Source organism: Fusarium odoratissimum, assembly GCF_000260195.1.
Source record: "Fusarium odoratissimum NRRL 54006 unplaced genomic scaffold supercont1.2, whole genome shotgun sequence".
Taxonomy (NCBI): Eukaryota; Fungi; Ascomycota; class Sordariomycetes; order Hypocreales; family Nectriaceae; genus Fusarium; species Fusarium odoratissimum.
Window position 1 is genome coordinate 427,456 of NW_022158688.1, and position 16,433 is coordinate 443,888.

The following is a 16,433-nucleotide window of genomic DNA, read 5'->3' on the forward strand; positions in this document are numbered from 1 at the left end:
TAACGCATGCAAGTGCCTTCAGACCATTTCTCTATAGCCGATCCTTGTTTAGGAATTCTTGTAGTATTGTTGAGGCCAATATGTGCATGACCTCAAAAAGGACAGGTCCCACAATCGGTGATTCAATTCTGTGCTGGCGTTGTCCAACTGTGACAAGGTGTCAAGGTTGAGGGGTAAAAAGAGGCTTCAGCCCCAACAAAAGGGTAAAGAACACAAACTAACACATATGGGCAATATACTCTTTGTCCTCACGCCTCAATTTCGCAGCTCAAATAAACATGATCATCAACAGAAGAATTGAGGAATCAAGAGCATAGTCAGATCCCACTTTCAGGAACATAAAACTTGGATAGAAGCGGTGATACAAATGGTGGTACATGTTGAACATTTGGTCATAAATACTAACGGTTAGCCTGACAATCCTGATTCCCAAGTCACTTGGTTATCCATAGTACCAGAGACCCGAGGGTTTTCGCGCTTCTTGAGTTGGAGTTCCACGTACAATCAAAGTTAAAGGCGTTGTGCAATTTATCGTTCAGCGTGTAGTCAAATGTCTCTTTTCTTCTTTCTTTTTCGTTCATGCGGCTTCATTGTAAGTCACGGGATACAAGAACGCTATGCGGAGAGGAGAAATATACTTGATTTGACAGAATTTGCCCAAATTACTTCACGAATCAGATTCGCCCCATATTCATTATTCCCGAGGAACGTTTGCTTTACGTTGAGGATCTTGAAGCCTTGCCATCTCCAACAACAGCCGGTAAACATAGAGACCCATGTCGACTTCACGGAAGGCTCTGGTATGCCATTGTCGACCTCGCTTTGCTATTTGCCTCGCGACCTCTTTTCCAGATGCTGTCGAGGTGAGATAAAAGACTAGCTCCGGGAGCTCTTCCATGCTTTGACTAATAGGTATATAGTGCAGCCAAGGAATAAGTCGATCGTCGTGCCATTCTTGAAATAGCGTCTGCTTTATTGGCACAGACATGGAAGCAAGTAGCTTATAATAACGGCCACTGATACCGTTACCGTCGATATCGAAGGCTAGCTTTGACTTGAGGGCTTCATCTTTATCTACCCAGGATTTAGTGTTGAAATAGGCATCTTGGTCCCTACAGGCCTTTCTCTGGCATTGGAAAATGCGGGTGAAGACGACATCAAACAGTCTGCCATCTAGAAAAGAAGATTTAACTTTTTGCACGACACCACCTTTCGTTCTCAGGTAGTGATAACCTTTGTTCGTTCTCAAATTCTGTGTGAGTTCGACAAATCGTTGTCGATGGAAGAGCTGCCAGTGGGTATCAAGCGCGAAACCTCCAGTAGTTGAGCCTGCCCAGTAGAGGCTGTCTCTTTTTCGGCCCCAATCAACATCTCTTGACTCGTCGTACAGAAATTCGAGCTCGGTGTACGCTGGGCTCGGAATAAGAATGTCGCCCATGGAGGATAGTTTGCCGGTTGAGAATATAGGAACTAGGCCATGTATTGGGCGAAATGACACAGGCCTCATCATGAAACCATGTGAGGCGCTGTATTCTGGGTGTTGACAGAGGTCTTGGGCTGAGGAGATGTTGGTCACAAATGGCAGGCCAAAGGCATTGGTGTTATCTTGGCCTTCTGTTTCTCTCTTTTCAAGGCCACAGTTCTTGGTCAACAAGTCCCATATAGGTTGTCGGCCACGATCTTCAACAGTTATCCTTCGATCGTGGGGTGAAGATGCTTCGGAGGAAGGCTGATAGAGAACACGAGGTTCATCGATGTGGTTAACCAGAAACGTCACATCAGGAAGTTTAGTGAAATTGACCAAGATGTTGTTGAACATTCGAGAGATATGTCTGTCAAAGGTACGATAGGAGTGACTGCATTTAGTTGTCGACGATGTGCTTGAGAACGTGCAAAGCCACAAATCGCTTCCAGGAAGGCTTTTCGCTTGATGCATAGCATCAAGAACCTGACTGCCGCTTAGCCTCCAGAACGGCGATATTGTCTGATACAAGGAGTCGAATTCATCGATCAACGGTGAATCATTGGAGCGCGCAGCGTCGTACCATTCCCCAAAGCCTGGTGGTGGCTCCATACCGTATTTGGTCTGATAGTTATGCGACGCGGCTTCGAAGGTTGTGGATTGCCTGCTGGATTGGTTCTCGAACTCTTGCTGTGCTTTATTGTAAAAGGCCACAACTGGATGTGGTGTCTCCGCGGTGAAGGTAGGAGCATCGTTTCGTGCGTGATAAATGGCCACAACATTGGCTAGATATGGGATCACCGGAAGCATAATGCAAGCATACAAGAATCGGGTTGAGCGTATCTGTCTAGGCATGAAACCAGTAATTTGGCCGAGGCAAAGCAAGGCGCAGGCAACATTTAGCAAGGCTTGACTCTCAAATGTGATATCGACCGGATCGCGCGTTGATAGCAGACCAAATGTGGCCATCATAGTCGGAAGAGTCCATGACGTGTGATGAGCCTTGACTTGGAAGTTAGAAGACCTGAGATAAAATGGGGGAAATGGATAACGTACAGCTCGGGAAGCAAATCGCCAGGAAAGTGCTTTTACCAGCCCCAGGAACAACGCGTATAAGGGACTAGATCGTGGAAGGCCAAAGACGGATACTCTGGCAAGACTACCAACTAAAAGGAGTCCAGCCACTCTTGGTGCAAGAGAGTAAACATGCTCTTCGAAGGGAGTCAGGTGAGGTAAGAAACGACCACTCTTTAGTCTTGAATAAAACGAAACGTAGGCGATGAAAGAGGCACCAGTCGCAACACCAGAAGGTACAAGTCCAGAGTAATTCCGGTCAATCAGAACCAATGTCAAAAGAGCTGCAACGAGTGCTGCTATCCAGAGCTTACTGGACAGGGGGGCGAGCTTTGACGTGCCCGTCGTATCGCGCCCCTGAGTGTTAGGTTTCGGGCCTCCCTCTGCCAAAAGAAGTAAGGGGGTCAAGACAGGCTACAAATTTCTGTTACCATCAGCTTCTTTCAGATAATGCCATTAGACATACTAAGAGCTTGAAACTATCCGCTTCAGCTCGACATCCGGATACGATGGAAAGACAACCCGCAACAGCCCACAGTGACAACGGTGAGGGAAGAGTATGCCGAGTCTCACGCCTGATGAGTAGATCTGCACGGGCTTGTTCTATAAAGGTATTGGTTCCAAATATCATCGGTAAACATGCCCAACAGATAATCTCCGACAAAAGTTCGTCCTCTCGGCGGAAGAGGTAGCTTGTTGCTACTGTGAGCAGCAAAGCCAACGCAATTGAAGCTTGTGGGGTACCGTGGAGGTCTCGTGAGCTGATCATCGTTGACGAGGGATTCTGGATGGAATCTGACCAATTGTGCTCGTACATACACAGATGAGCCAACTGGCATTGGAAATTTGTATCGTAGAGTTCACGAAATAGCTGAAAGAACCAACCTTGGCTTTAGAACAGACTGAACAGTAAAGAGGTGTCATATTGGATGTGCATTCCGCTCACGGCATTTCGTTGCCGTGAGCATCCAATTACGGTGGTAGAAAACTCGTATTACAGACGCTGTTGGTTCTGTCGTCTGAAACTTCTAGTCCTCAAAAGTACTGAATTGTGTTGGTTGAGTGCTTCACTCGGTTCTTATTAGCCTCCACTTTAAAGTCGTAGCAAGTTAGAAACGCCAATAGAAGACTAGGGATCTCTCTAATGTGGACTGGATTAGAATTAAACCTGTGTTGGTTGTGCCATGCATTAAGACATGGTCTGATCAAAGCTTGAATACCTTCCTCTACGGTACGGGCCGTCTTGGAAAATCCAATCAGATCCGCTTGTTGTACAGGGGCTTTCACTGAAGCCATCAGCCCGCGCTGGTCCGATTGGAGTATTACCTCAAGATCCCAGTCAAGCTTTTTTTTGCTTCTCCACTGCATCCTTGCACATCACATTTGTCCATTGCCGAAATAGCCGGACTGGAACTTGCATTATGGGACATCAGGGCTTCCATTGGACCAAATCTACAAGGCTTTGGAGGTTTAGTTTGCGAAGCCTGGCCTTAAGGCTAAAGGTTAACCTTGCGGTCAGCAATCAGTCCAGTGGTTGCCCTTTGAGAACTACGGAACGTCGCAACGTCAAGAGGCCCTCTTCCTGCAAGCAAACCGTTTCTTTCTGCGACTGTTTTTGAAAGAACAGGGCGCGGCATTACTGAAGGGGGAGGAACCATGAGTCTGATGGATGTTAGACCTCATTAAAGAGCTCACGGACTTTCGCAGAACATAAAACATAACAGGATATAAATCCGGATTCCTCGGTTCACTAGTCCCGACGACCCATTAGACCCTTGTAGTAAATCTCCACGATCATGGTCACAACCAACAGACAATACAGTCACTGAACCAACAATGTTGTGTCGGTCTGTCGATACCAACAAAGCCAACTTGCTGTACCCAGGCCAGCAGACAAGACTATGACCAAGGCGGCAAACAAGAAGCGGTGCAGACGAGTGTATAAAAGCCCCCTTTGAGCCTTCGTTTCAGCGCTCTCAAGATCAACCAACAATCGTCTTCTCGCCTCAGGACCTTTTGATCAAATCTTTTATTCTCCTCCTCTTCTCCTCAACCAACATGCAACTCTCCAAGTTCGTTGTTCTTAGCGTCACCGCCTTGCTCTCCGCCACTGGAGAAGCATGCAAGTGCTACGGAACTAAGGGCAACCTCAACAACGGCGCAACTCACAAGTGCTGTAACGATTACCATGGTGTTTACTCCGGTAATGACTGCAAAGCTAGCTCCATATCTGAGCATCTCAGTGGGTTCGACAGGTGCTGCAAGGGTCAAGGCTCGGACTGTGACTTCCCTGGTCGTGCCGCTGCCCTGGGTCAGGAAATGAGAGTTGTTAAGCACGTCGAGATCAAGACTGCCCTTGCCAAGTAAACTACCGGCGACGAGTTGAGGTTGGTCAAGTCTTCCTTAGCATGCGGGTTTTGTGTGATGTTAACTTGTATAAGATAGCAACCAAGACATGGGGAAACAGGGAATACGGAGTGGCAAAGAGAGATTGGTCAATCTTGGCCGTGTTTCCTTTGGATCAGGCACTACTTTTACCTCCCGGCCGGAGCATAGAGCTTTTTCAACGCCTCGACCTAATTCATATAGTAGATACTTCCTGACCTCTAGTGAAGGAAGCCCTTTGTGAGACATGGTATAGTTGAATATACTGTTACCAATCAGAAACTATTACGTGAAAGGAAAACCAGGACATTGTAATAACTGAGCAGTATTAAGTAGACTCCTGCCTGACGGAGACGAGCTGTTTCTCAAATCTCCGGTATCGCTGTAAGAAAGAGAATTTAGGAGCATGTACTTGTAATCATCTCTACTAACAACCTCTCCCCATCACCTGGAAGCCGCTGACCAACACTGTTAAATGCGTTACAATCCCTGTACTAAGAACTCTATCCACGTGGCGTACTTTACGCCATTTGGATGCTGGATGATGCAGATATTTCAGGCTTCCTGAGTTGCACGCCAGAGCATAGTTGTCCTTCTAAGATCAGCAAAACACCCGCCGCCCCCTGAACTCACAAGTTAAAACCCGGCGCCTTATCTCCCATCCATCCTGAGAGATGCCAACCGATGGGTAGCCAAGCCAGAGGACGAATCCAATCATAGTACCACTGCACTGCCTTCTCGGCTTCTTCTCGCGTGATCTCGCCCTTCTCAAGATGGTTCTTGGTGAAGAATATCTGGGCCTCACGCATGAGACGGGCAAAATCACAAATAATTCCCAAGAACCAAGCACGGTGGGTGACCCTATACATGTTTGCGACACGTCCACCTGTGCCGTAGAAGAGCCATCCAGGACCACATTTCATCAAGACACCCTTCTCTGTAAGAAATGCGATATTCTCAAGGAGCTGGAACGCCGCAAAGAGGGAGCATTAGATAAACGAGATAATATAGAGTACGGGGTCCGTACTCTTACCGTCTCTAATCAACTTCCTGGCACGTACATAGATAGGGAGCAGGCCGAAGAGTCTAAGGGTCAGCCTGGCATTCGCAACGACAGAGCCCAACATGGCAAAGGGAGAGGATTCTGCTTCAGCAGCTCCAGGAAGGGCGGTAAAAGCAGTCTCTGGTCTGACTAATGAAGGGGCTTTGGGGTCGAAGTAAGCCAGGAGGTAGAGGCCATAGTTGAAGGTAGTAAGGACAGAGCCAAGATCTTTGATAGGCTTCATGAGTCTAGGAGAGTCAGAGCTTTGTCGACTGGGCTTTCTGGTCTGACTTACTCGTTCAACCTGAAGAATAGACTGTCTGGCGCACTCAGCGCAACCTTTGAATGGACAGGCATTGAGATAAATTTGGGAGTACACTTAAACTTTCAGTAGGAGTTATCTGCTGTTCGTATTCTGGGGTAGTTGGATCTTGAATGTGAGAATACTCAAGTTCGTCAACTGCTTCTTGGTAAGACACAACGATGTGATGGGACTTTGTACTTACGGCTGTCACAGCCCCAACATGCTCATGATCATATATACCATGATTCAACTAGCGTCAGCCGAGTCTCCTGGGTTATTTGGATGCACTGAGGGGGTTAGTTTCGCGGCGGATACGCTTTGCCGTAGTTGGCGAAAGCTGGAGAACAATACAGACGCGAAGGCACGGATTAGAACAAAAGCAGAAGTTCATTGCATGTCCCTAAGGTCCCTTGAAGTCCGGAAGAGGAGGTTTCTGATTCTGTCAAGCTAGTTCTGCGTAGACGAAGCTTTCGTTGCATTCTCCCTATCCTTCCCTTCACCAACGACGAATGTGACAACACTCCTCGACAACTCTATCATCCGTATTACTTTTTATGAAGATATTCAAAGCTCTAAGCTGAAGCTCTAAAGCTTCGGGCGAGGTATGCAAGTTATGGGAATCGAGTTTGAGGACCCTAAGCTTACGAATGCCAGCCAGCCTCGAGCTCCAAGCTCTTAGCCTAGCAGCTGGAATGGGGTTCACACCACTTCACGGGAAGGATGCCGAGAGACTCTGGATGTAATATAGACGACTTCAATGGTCATAAACTCATTGCTTCTTGGAAGACCTTACAAAGACATTACAAGTTCAATTAAACGCTGGAGGACATTCCTGGCGGCCACGAGCTGAAAGTACATATCAATACCATCAGCCGCAGCATTCATTGACGTTTTCAGTTGGTTCCATTACGTGGTCCTAATTCTACTAGCTTTTATGGGCCTGGAGCTTGGGCCTTTGTCAAGCTCTCGCGGGACGTTTGGCATATGGCAGCTATCTAGCTTCTTGCTGATCGCCCAGAAAAGGCCCCTGCAAAGCTGCTGCACTCATGAGACTTGGAGTCATACAAAACTCTTACCAGGATCAACATACATCTCCCACTCCTTTTTTCCTCAGATCTTTCCAAACGTATCAGGCTTCGTGAAACACCAAACATACTCGATTCACTGCACTTCAACTCAAACATCCAGTCACCATGCCTATCCCCTACGACTCAAGTCTCACTCTCATGAGCGTCGTGAACCAAGACGCCCTCAAAAGCGTCGAAGCAATCGCCGAACTCCAAGCCCACGTCGACGCCGCCCAAGACGCTCTCAACTCCCTCATCTCCTCAAAGCGCAGTCTCACCATGACAAAAACCGAACTCAAACACCTCGGCGCCGGCACCGACGCTCTCGACGAAGAGCTCAAGAAGCTCAACGTCGCAGTCGAAGCTGCAGCCGGTGCTTACGCCACTGCTAAAATGGCAGCTGAGCCTCAAATTACCGGTATAAGAACATCCACTCTGTTCATAAGCAGATTGAGAATCCGGTTGATTATATGCGCAGTGAGATTAGAATCATGGCGCTGGCGAATAATACAATGAATATGGACGTTCAGTATTTTTCGTTTGATTCGAATTCGTAGAATTCTGCGACTTACAGCGCTCAGATTGCGTCGTATGTTTCTGGGGCTGTTAGTAGTGTTTTTGGGGCGAAGCAGTTAATAAAGATTGGAAATACGGCTTCTCGACAGGTCAGTCGCCAGGTCATCTCGTATAGTATTGAGGGCACTCTCGTTCTGTCTGTGAGTTACACCTATAAAAACGCTTCGATTATAGCTCCGTTTGTGCTATATGTCGATAAGGCTATCAAAGTCTAGAACTATCTCTTTCCTAGGAGCAAACTAGATCCGACCAGCGGGTCCAGCATGATGCAGTATGCCATGAATAAGAGTCAGGAAGACAAGGAAAAGTTCTCTATCATTTTAGGCGTCACTTATAGATCAAGCTTCGTCGGTATGGTTCACGTGCTGAATACGATGTCTTCATCTACTTTAGACTCTATAGAGGCTGCTGCCTTATAAATGCAGCAGACTATAAATGTCGGCGCTTGGTTTGCCAAAGCAGAAGGCAAAGTCGGCGTTGACTCTAAGTTTGCCAGTAACATGAAGAATCTCCTGAGTCAGCAGAACATCCAGTCTTATGTTATAGTCCTTACTATGGGTGTTATCTTATTAATGGTAGCCAACGAAGTCGCAACAGCCGTTAGCCAATTTGACCATTTCGACCCCTAATCTAATATGGCGGCTGTTGCTATTATGCAGAACGCAGTCTCGTCTAACTAAGCTTCCGTCTAGTCTATGGCCGAGGCTTCGCGAACCACTGGCCAAGCATCTGAGATGCGGGGCAAGGATATTGAGTCTTCCTTGAGTGCTCTGACGACGATTGACGGCGAAGAAAATAAGATCCTTGATGTTAACTCTATGATGACAGCTCTGGATGATTACTTGAAGAAGGCTGCGGATGGGAAGGCGGATATCTTCAGTACAAGCCAAAACATCGAAAACCTGATCTTTGGGACATCTGAGACCAATTCTCTCATGACTAGGTCGGCAATAGGAGACTCCTGCTAGGGCACGTTCGCTGACAAGGAGTTTAGATAAGAAACCGCCTGGCAGAAGTTTTTCCTGGCTGAGAGAGATCTCAACGGCACCGATGAAGATATCACTGGTACACTCAATATTCTCTGCAATGATTTCCCCAAACCTATTCTGTGGGACACAGAAAACACTTCCAACAGCTTCGGAACCTTTGTGATCGAGTTCACTGACAAAGACCTGGAATTCATGAAAGAAGAGGGTTTCTACTCAAAACCATACATCAATTCCAGAAAAGATACGCTGATACTCGAAGAAGACAAGAAACAAATGCTTGTACTTGCTCGTGACTTTCCTTTCATTGTGTACTCGATTCAGTATGAGCTGCCGGCTGATTTTCAATCGCGTATTTTTCCTGTTGAGAAGAATGAAAAGATGAAGTGCTTTGTTCCTTTCTTTCCTTTCCGTCGGCCTTTCTACCATCGAGCTGAAGCGATCCTGGATGATTTGGTTTTCAAGGAGTTGATGGTAAAGCAGAGAAAGAATCAGAGGTAGTTAGCTTGAGGCAACCACTAGATATCTGGTATCTCAGGAATGAAATTTTAGGCAATGAGTAATTGAATGGTTATGTAAAAAGGTCTCCTGATCCACTGTACAGAGTTTACTATCTTTTTGTCTTATCAAGTTGCGAGTGTTACGGTGGGAAAAACATCACGATACCGAACTCCGGTGTCGGACCGAGATGCTTGTACGCCCTTTTCAATGTCATGGCATTAGCTCGCAGCCATCTTGACAAGATAACATAGTAGATAACTATATACCGGCCGACGATCCGACCGAGATCCGGTCGTAAGAAATATTATAAGAGAAGCAGATATCTCCGCACGTAACGAAGATTCCTAGTAGCACTAACAGAACATCAATATGGCGTCCAACAACTTCATCCTCACAGCAGAAGCTCACTCCGAAGCCTTACCCAAATTCCATTTCTCAACTCAAGCCGTCCACGCAGATGACTTTGTCAGTCCTCACCGGGCCATCGCCCCGGCTCTTCACTCCGCTGTGAACTATCGCTATGCCCGCAACCCTGATGATCTCGTTGAGATGGAAAACGACGATGTACTTCCACAGCCCACATCAATCTCAAACACTGCTAACATTCATAGCCAAATGCTCCATTCGATTCACACGTTTACTCTCGCTACACAGCCCCCAACTACAACAGACTAGAAATCGTCCTCAAGACCCTCTTTAAGAACCCGGTTGTATCTTACTCCTCTGGCGTCGCAGCTTTTCACGCAATGTTAATTGCTATTAACCCCAAGAAAATCTTTATTTCTGATGGTTATCACGGCGTTCATGCTGTAATAGAAATCATGACCAAACTCAACGGTCTAAAGAAGCTTTCGCTCGATGATCTTGATCAAGCGGGGCCAGGAGATATGATTCATATTGAAACACCACTCAACCCAACAGGTGAAGCTCGGAATCTTGTGTTCTTTAGTAAGAAGGCTAAAGAGACTGGGGCGTTGCTTACTGTTGATGCTACGCTTGCGCCGCCGCCGCTACAGGATCCAGTTCAGTTCGGTGCGGATTTGGTTATGCACAGTGGGACGAAGTATATCGGTGGACACTCTGATATGCTCTGTGGTATTGTCATTGTTTCTCCGGAGCGGGTTAAATCCGGCTTGGAGAAGACGTTGAGAGATGAAAGAATGGTATTGGGAAATGTGATGGGGAGTTTGGAAGGTTGGTTGGGTATCCGATCACTGCGAACTCTTCACCTACGAGTGATGCGTCAGTCCCAAACTGCCGAAGCTTTGGTATCATGGCTCAACGCCGGTCTTTCAGACTCATCCTCTGTTATCGGCCGTATAGTCCACAAGATCGCACACTCATCCATCCAACAAGACGCCGAGTGGCTGAAGGGACAAATGCCAGGCGGTCACAGCCCCGTTTTCAGTCTATGGCTGAAGAAGCCAGAGCATGCGAAGCGTTTACCGAGCAAGCTATTTATTTTTCAGCATGCTACGAGCTTAGGTGGTGTTGAGAGTTTGTGCGAGTGGCGTGCTATGTCGAGCCGTGGGGAGGATCAGAGGATGTTGAGAATTAGCACTGGTGTGGAGGACTTGGAGGATCTGAAAGGGGATTTGATGCAGGCTTTTGAGGTTTTGTTGGCAGAGTTTCTATGAGATATGATATGTGTTGTTGCCAAATACTTGAAGTTTATTGTAAATAGTTGTGAAGCCGTGATTCTACATGTAGACTTGTTGATTTCAGTTAAGATACGAGATATAGTCCACCATTTCCAGAGCACTGAATATTCTTCTTTTCCCTCGATAAGAGATATTCAGACTTTAGATCAGTGTGCCAAATACAGTAGATAAAGAGCCTCCTAAAGATATACTAAACTTACCTAAGTCTTTTCGTCGCTTAGGGTCGAGGCCTGAGCTTGCTTGCTTCCCTTCTTTTTCCTCTATTAGATCCCGAACTATCAGCATCTTCATGTTCCTAATCCTTCGGGTGCAAGCCAGTAGTTACAGATGTTTGTGTTGCTCATCTCCACGAGGCCAGCAGTAATTATCCATGGGCCATCAGCTAGCTACGCAGTCCCGATTTGTGACACGATCTTTATACACCTTTTTCCAACGTATGCCCAACCCAAAGAATCTGCTGTAGGTCTTCTTTCCAGTTCCCGCATGGGTCTCCATGACATGACTCCATCATTACCGACCCTGAAGCAAACCTCTCACCCCAAAACACTATTCAACCTCGTAATCCTCCAGCACCAGCAAGCACAGATCAACTGATCAAGACCAATTAAAACCCGTCGCATCTCGTGTTTAATAGACTTTCGTTCCTTGGGCATATCTTGATCCAATCTTGCCCCCGAAGCATCCGTTTGGCTGGATCTATCCGGGTCATCCGGACGCGCCACAAGATGGATCCCACACACCCAGCTGAGTTTATTTGAACTTCAAAATAGTAAATTTTACACTGTATATACTGTTGAAATTAATGTCTTGATCTGCAATCCAATAAATCTTTGCTAATGGGGGTGTTATTACTGCGGTTTGACTCCCTGGAGTGATGAGCTGTTGAGGAGTAGCATCTGTGTTGTCGCGGTATTATAATTTCAATATCGCAAGGCTTATGCAAGTTCTTATTGATGGCGTCTGTTGGGCCGATTGAGTGTTGTTGGAGGAACGAGCCAACATCCTTGGCTGCTGTTGTTGCTATTGCGATATCAGGGCGCCATCTTGTATTGAACCATGACCTAAATGTAAGTCGAGAACAGTGGAACGAGAGTCGAGGACCAAGTGCAACATTGATTAATAAGAAAATACGGAAGTTTTGAAATGCAAAGCAATGAACATCACAGAGGCAAAGATAATTGATAAAGTTGAATCGATATTCAGTCTGTTTCTGATATCTACACATTATGCTCATGTACTTTCTCCTCCCCAGGTCACCACCGTGACCCCCCAACTTTCAGGTATAATTAAAAAAAAGAGATAACCTCCTCATCAATAGCAGCAATTGTTAACAAGATTCATAATCTTAGACGTGGTCGTCGTGCTCAGTCTTGGGGACAACCTTGACATCACCAGCACCCATGGTCTGGGCGAAGGTGGTGTGAGGTCGCCACTTGGCAGAGGTTCGGGGAGTGGTCTCCTCCATCATCTTATCAACCTGCTCGAGAGACAGACCCTTGGTCTCGGGGACGAGGAAGTAGGTGTAGACGAAGGCGCAGGTGCAGAGACCGCCCCAGATGAAGAAGACGGAGGACTTGAGGTTGCCACGGTTCTCGCCGACCATGTAGGGGGTGATGACGGCGATGATGGTGTTCCAGAGCCAGTTGGAGGCGGTGGACAGACCGACACCACGAGATCGGATGGGGATGGGGAAGATCTCGCCGATGACGATCCAGGCACCAGGGCCCCAGGTGGAGGCGAACCAGAAGATGAAGATGGCGATGAAGGCGATCTGGGCGTTGACGGCGCTGATGTTGTTGGCGATCATGCGGTCGGGCTCGTCAGCGGTGGGAGAGGAGTGAGTGTGGTTGAAGCCGACGGTGACACCGATGATGGCGACGAGGAACTGGCAGATAAGCATACCGAAGGCACCGATGAGGAGGATGCTTCGGCGACCGAATCGCTCAACAGTCCAGAAGGAGAGAGGAGTAGAGCAGACGTTGACGAGGGTGAAGACGAGAGAGATGAGGAAGACGTTGTCGATAGCACCAGTGGACTGGAGGAAGGGAGTAGAGTAGTAGAAGATGAAGTTGACACCAGTCCTGGTTATTGTTAGTGGTGATCTTGTTCTGGTGTTGAGGAAGAAGCTTACCATTGCTGCATCATCTGCATAGAAGTACCGAGGATAGTTCGGCGAAGGTTAGACTTGCCATCCCAGAGGCTGCCCTTGAAGCAGTTGGCCCAGCTGCCGAACCAAGAAGTAGAGGGAATGATCTGGCGCTCGTACTCCTCGTTGGCGACGATCTCGGCGATCTCAGACTGGACGAACTTAGAGTCCTTGGGCTGACCTCGGACCCTGGCGAGGGCGTCAATGGCGTCTTCGATGCGGCCACGCTTGACGAAGTATCGAGGAGAGTCGGGGAGGAAGAAGAGACCACCGCCGAGGATGACGGCCCAGGGGAACTGGAGACCGATGGGGATCTGGTAGGACTTCATGCTGTCGAAGTTCTCGGTTCCGTAGACGACGCAGGCAGCGAGGAGGAGACCGATGGTGATGCAGAATTGGTAACCGGCGACGAGGGCACCGCGAACCTTCTTGGGGCACTGGTAGAGCTGTTAGCATGGTGTTGCGAGGACAGTGTGAAGAGGAATCAGACTTACAATCTCAGACATGTACAGAATGACAATGGCAGACTCGAAACCGACACCGATACCGGCAATGAGACGACCGACAACGATGCAAGCAAGGGCATCACCATGACCAGTAATCATCTGAATAACAACACCAAGAGCGTAGATAAAGCAACCAGCAATGACAGTCCACTTGCGACCAATGCGGTCAGCAAGATCACCAGCGATGAGGGCACCAAAGAAGGTACCGCAGGAGAGGATAGAGACGATCAGAGACTGGTGGCTCTCGCTGAGCTTGTCGGCACTGGCGCCCTCGACCTGGTGGATGAAGTACTTTGAGCCGTTGACACCGTTAATGTAACCGGAATCGTAGCCGAAGAAGATACCACCGAAGGACGCGAAAGCGCACATCAGGTAGGCCTTCCAGGTGACGGGGGCCTCGATCTGCTCGACATTGTCGGCAGTCTGGAGGGCGACGGAGCCGCGACGCTCCTCGTTGTGATCTTCAACGCCCATGGTGGTTGTGTTTTTTTGTGAACCAGGCAGAGGAAGAATGAATGAGGGGGGGAGAATGGGGGAGTATTTATTTGTGTGAAGTCAATCACAAGAGGAGAGGGAGGTTTGTTGTTGAAGTGTTGAGCTGTGATGAGTAGGAGAGAGTCTGGACGAGGAAGGGGGGAGCAGGGTCTATTTAATCTCAGACGGAAACTGAAGAATTGCCTGGATGGATAGGTAGTTCGTGTGTCTTTCTGTTACCAAACAGCTGAGAGTGTGATCTACTACCATGCCATGCCAATGCAGCTTGACATTGCTGTAAGCTGCCCATCGCAGCTAATCCAAACAAGGTCAAGGACTCACAAGTGGCACAAGCCCAGGCAAGGTTACAAGTTGCCTACTCGGGTAACTAAGGTAAACTTGGCAACCATCGGCCGTTCACGAGCATCCAGATTCTTCTGATCCTACCAGTTCTGTCGCGCCAAAAACAGACGCGCAGAGAGTGAGTGCCCATGACCTCGGAGCTTTGCGAAGCATAGCCTGTTGTTAGGGGCAGACTAAAAATGGTCCCGGGGGCCCATGGGGCACGGTAAATGGGGGAACAGGGGGGGGCATCGCTGTATGCACGCCCCCTGAGCTTAGAAAAGTGCGGAGGCGGCCGCAAGAATGCCATGAGGTTCGGGTAGTGGGGTGCGGGTAGGAAAAACATGGCAAAAATACGGAGAAACTTTGAAGATTCTCGGGCGTCTAAGTGAATATATATGCATTCCATATAATCAAGAATGACACTGAATAGCATCAACAATAAACAAATCAGTGTTAATCAGTCACATACCCTCATCGCCGCCTCACCAGCCCAAGACTTCTGTACCACAATTAATCATGTGGTGAACATGTCACCGTCTCACAAGAACACGTTCATTTCGATCTCATTTTTCTTAATTAAAAAATCATCACGAAAATGAAAAAAAAAACTTGACGCGCTCCAATATCTTGATCTGGGCTGGTCTGGGGAATCTCGTGGGGCTTCGTTGAGGGCGTGCTACGAAGTAAGGCCGAACAAAAAAAGGACCCGACAATTAACTTGCCCGTATTTTTAGTGGAGGGGGGAGCCGACGGCGGTTGAGACCCATAACGTTAACGGGCCTGGGCCTACTGTACAGGGCCAACATGAGAAGCGCCGAGTATCGCCCGGCCGTTTATTTCCTTGCGCTTGTTCTTCCATCACGGGACCTTGGACCTTCTAAAGATCTAAAGGTTCTAGAGTATCGAGTCAGACGGGAACGGACTTTAATGGGAAGAGGGAACCAAGCTGGCGGTATAACCCATGAACGATATCATCGTGGCATTGACCATTACGAAAAATTTAGAGATTAGCTCAAGGTAGATTTGAATTGCGAAGTGAAGCCTATCTTGATGCTGATCACTGTAACCATATCTGCAAAATGCCATGCTAACCTTTCCGTAAGCATACACCACACTCTTTCAAGCTTCAGCCAGTAATCGGCAGTCTCCAGCAACCCTCCTCAAAAGCCCGACGCGGGGAAATTCACCACACTCTACAGCTCACTCTACCCAGTAAAACGCAGTACCCAGCAGACGAAGAAGAAAAAAAGACATACAAAAAGGGGTCCCACGGGCGACTCTCGGTGGTACTCGAGACGCTACGCCCCTGCGCTCCGACTGCATGGATGGGTTGTAATTGACCGAGCTCAACACCGCAAGCCAACCCAATACTTTGGGGTAATAGCTTCCCCCTTCCCACTCATGAGACCTCACCTTCACACAGTTGGTCTGGGGAAAAGATACTGCAACTCCTCCCCCAGAGAAAAGTGTCAAAGAGTGCCTCCGAGTCGGCGACCGAGATGCCTTATAGTGGCATGCATCTGACCCCAGAATCTCCGGATTTTCAGCCAAGCGACGCTGCGGGGAGAATCGCCGTTTCACCGAGAGCGATTCCTTCAGAACTTCATAGCTAGTAGTCAGTCGTGAAATGGCAATGTTGGTGATGTTTGTAAAGGAAGAACAAGCCACCATCGTCACGAGAACCGCGAATCGTCCTGTCATGCATAATTTCCGGGCCGAAACGTCAAGGGCCTGGCCAAGAACAGGAGCTTTGCTGTGCTGCACCACACCACTCAAAAAGCAGCAGGGGTGCGGGTTTGGTAATACGCACAGCGTTTTCTTCCGTAAGAGACTCAAAGGAACGCTCACACGAGCCGTAAATGGTTGCCGCGAATGGGTCTAGTTCTATTGCATTATGGAAACAT

The 16,433-nt window shown here is 48.0% G+C and overlaps 6 protein-coding genes across 7 annotated transcripts; 3 read left to right on the top strand and 3 right to left on the bottom strand.

Moving 5' to 3' along the window:
* Nucleotides 1-345: 345 nt before the first annotated feature.
* Nucleotides 346-3,452, bottom strand: FOIG_01750 (uncharacterized protein). Its single transcript, XM_031198725.1, has 3 exons — nt 3,003-3,452; nt 2,519-2,950; nt 346-2,464 (listed from the first exon to the last, which is right to left on the bottom strand). The coding sequence occupies exons 1-3, from the start codon at nt 3,351-3,353 to the stop codon at nt 695-697; spliced, it is 2,553 nt and encodes an 850-aa protein (XP_031070762.1). The 5' UTR covers nt 3,354-3,452; the 3' UTR covers nt 346-694.
* A 609-nt stretch (nt 3,453-4,061) lies between these two features.
* FOIG_01751 (uncharacterized protein) lies at nt 4,062-5,349 on the top strand. The gene is made up of 2 exons (XM_031198726.1): nt 4,062-4,923; nt 4,978-5,349. Exon 1 carries the CDS (start codon nt 4,595-4,597, stop codon nt 4,901-4,903), a length of 309 nt encoding a protein of 102 aa, XP_031070763.1. The 5' UTR covers nt 4,062-4,594; the 3' UTR covers nt 4,904-4,923; nt 4,978-5,349.
* Nucleotides 5,350-5,550: 201 nt separating this feature from the next.
* FOIG_01752 (uncharacterized protein) lies at nt 5,551-6,207 on the bottom strand (the record flags this gene model as incomplete). The annotated part of the gene is made up of 2 exons (XM_031198727.1): nt 5,551-5,886; nt 5,983-6,207. The coding sequence occupies 2 exons, from the start codon at nt 6,205-6,207 to the stop codon at nt 5,551-5,553; spliced, it is 561 nt and encodes a 186-aa protein (XP_031070764.1).
* Nucleotides 6,208-7,460: 1,253 nt separating this feature from the next.
* FOIG_01753 (uncharacterized protein) lies at nt 7,461-8,878 on the top strand (the record flags this gene model as incomplete). The annotated part of the gene is made up of 4 exons (XM_031198728.1): nt 7,461-7,771; nt 7,909-8,050; nt 8,339-8,509; nt 8,603-8,878. The coding sequence occupies 4 exons, from the start codon at nt 7,461-7,463 to the stop codon at nt 8,876-8,878; spliced, it is 900 nt and encodes a 299-aa protein (XP_031070765.1).
* A 668-nt stretch (nt 8,879-9,546) lies between these two features.
* FOIG_01754 (cystathionine beta-lyase) lies at nt 9,547-11,258 on the top strand. 2 transcript variants are annotated; one of them, XM_031198730.1, is made up of 3 exons: nt 9,547-9,590; nt 9,652-9,961; nt 10,009-11,258. In XM_031198730.1, exons 2-3 carry the CDS (start codon nt 9,767-9,769, stop codon nt 11,032-11,034), a joined length of 1,221 nt encoding a protein of 406 aa, XP_031070767.1. In that variant the 5' UTR covers nt 9,547-9,590; nt 9,652-9,766; the 3' UTR covers nt 11,035-11,258. The 2 variants fall into 2 exon arrangements, with proteins under 2 accessions (XP_031070767.1, XP_031070766.1); XM_031198729.1 differs by having other exon boundaries at nt 9,547-9,961; nt 10,009-11,209.
* A 964-nt stretch (nt 11,259-12,222) lies between these two features.
* Nucleotides 12,223-14,703, bottom strand: FOIG_01755 (uncharacterized protein). The gene is made up of 3 exons (XM_031198731.1): nt 13,699-14,703; nt 13,190-13,641; nt 12,223-13,139 (listed from the first exon to the last, which is right to left on the bottom strand). The coding sequence occupies exons 1-3, from the start codon at nt 14,182-14,184 to the stop codon at nt 12,404-12,406; spliced, it is 1,674 nt and encodes a 557-aa protein (XP_031070768.1). The 5' UTR covers nt 14,185-14,703; the 3' UTR covers nt 12,223-12,403.
* Nucleotides 14,704-16,433: the final 1,730 nt, after the last annotated feature.

Bases quoted from the DNA above. Each gene is read 5' to 3' on its own strand.
- FOIG_01750 (XM_031198725.1), bottom strand. From the start codon at position 3,353: ATGTACGAGCACAATTGGTCAGATTCCATCCAGAATCCCTCGTCAACG. The intron at 2,951-3,002 runs GTATGTCTAATG...AGAAATTTGTAG, and splicing joins CGGATAGTTTCAAGCTCTTA to CCTGTCTTGACCCCCTTACT. The intron at 2,465-2,518 runs GTACGTTATCCA...TTCCAAGTCAAG, and splicing joins GGCGATTTGCTTCCCGAGCT to GCTCATCACACGTCATGGAC.
- FOIG_01751 (XM_031198726.1), top strand. From the start codon at position 4,595: ATGCAACTCTCCAAGTTCGTTGTTCTTAGCGTCACCGCCTTGCTCTCC.
- FOIG_01754 (XM_031198730.1), top strand. From the start codon at position 9,767: ATGGCGTCCAACAACTTCATCCTCACAGCAGAAGCTCACTCCGAAGCC. The intron at 9,962-10,008 runs GTACTTCCACAG...TAACATTCATAG, and splicing joins TTGAGATGGAAAACGACGAT to CCAAATGCTCCATTCGATTC.
- FOIG_01755 (XM_031198731.1), bottom strand. From the start codon at position 14,184: ATGGGCGTTGAAGATCACAACGAGGAGCGTCGCGGCTCCGTCGCCCTC. The intron at 13,642-13,698 runs GTAAGTCTGATT...CAGCTCTACCAG, and splicing joins TTCTGTACATGTCTGAGATT to TGCCCCAAGAAGGTTCGCGG. The intron at 13,140-13,189 runs GTAAGCTTCTTC...AACAATAACCAG, and splicing joins ATGCAGATGATGCAGCAATG to GACTGGTGTCAACTTCATCT.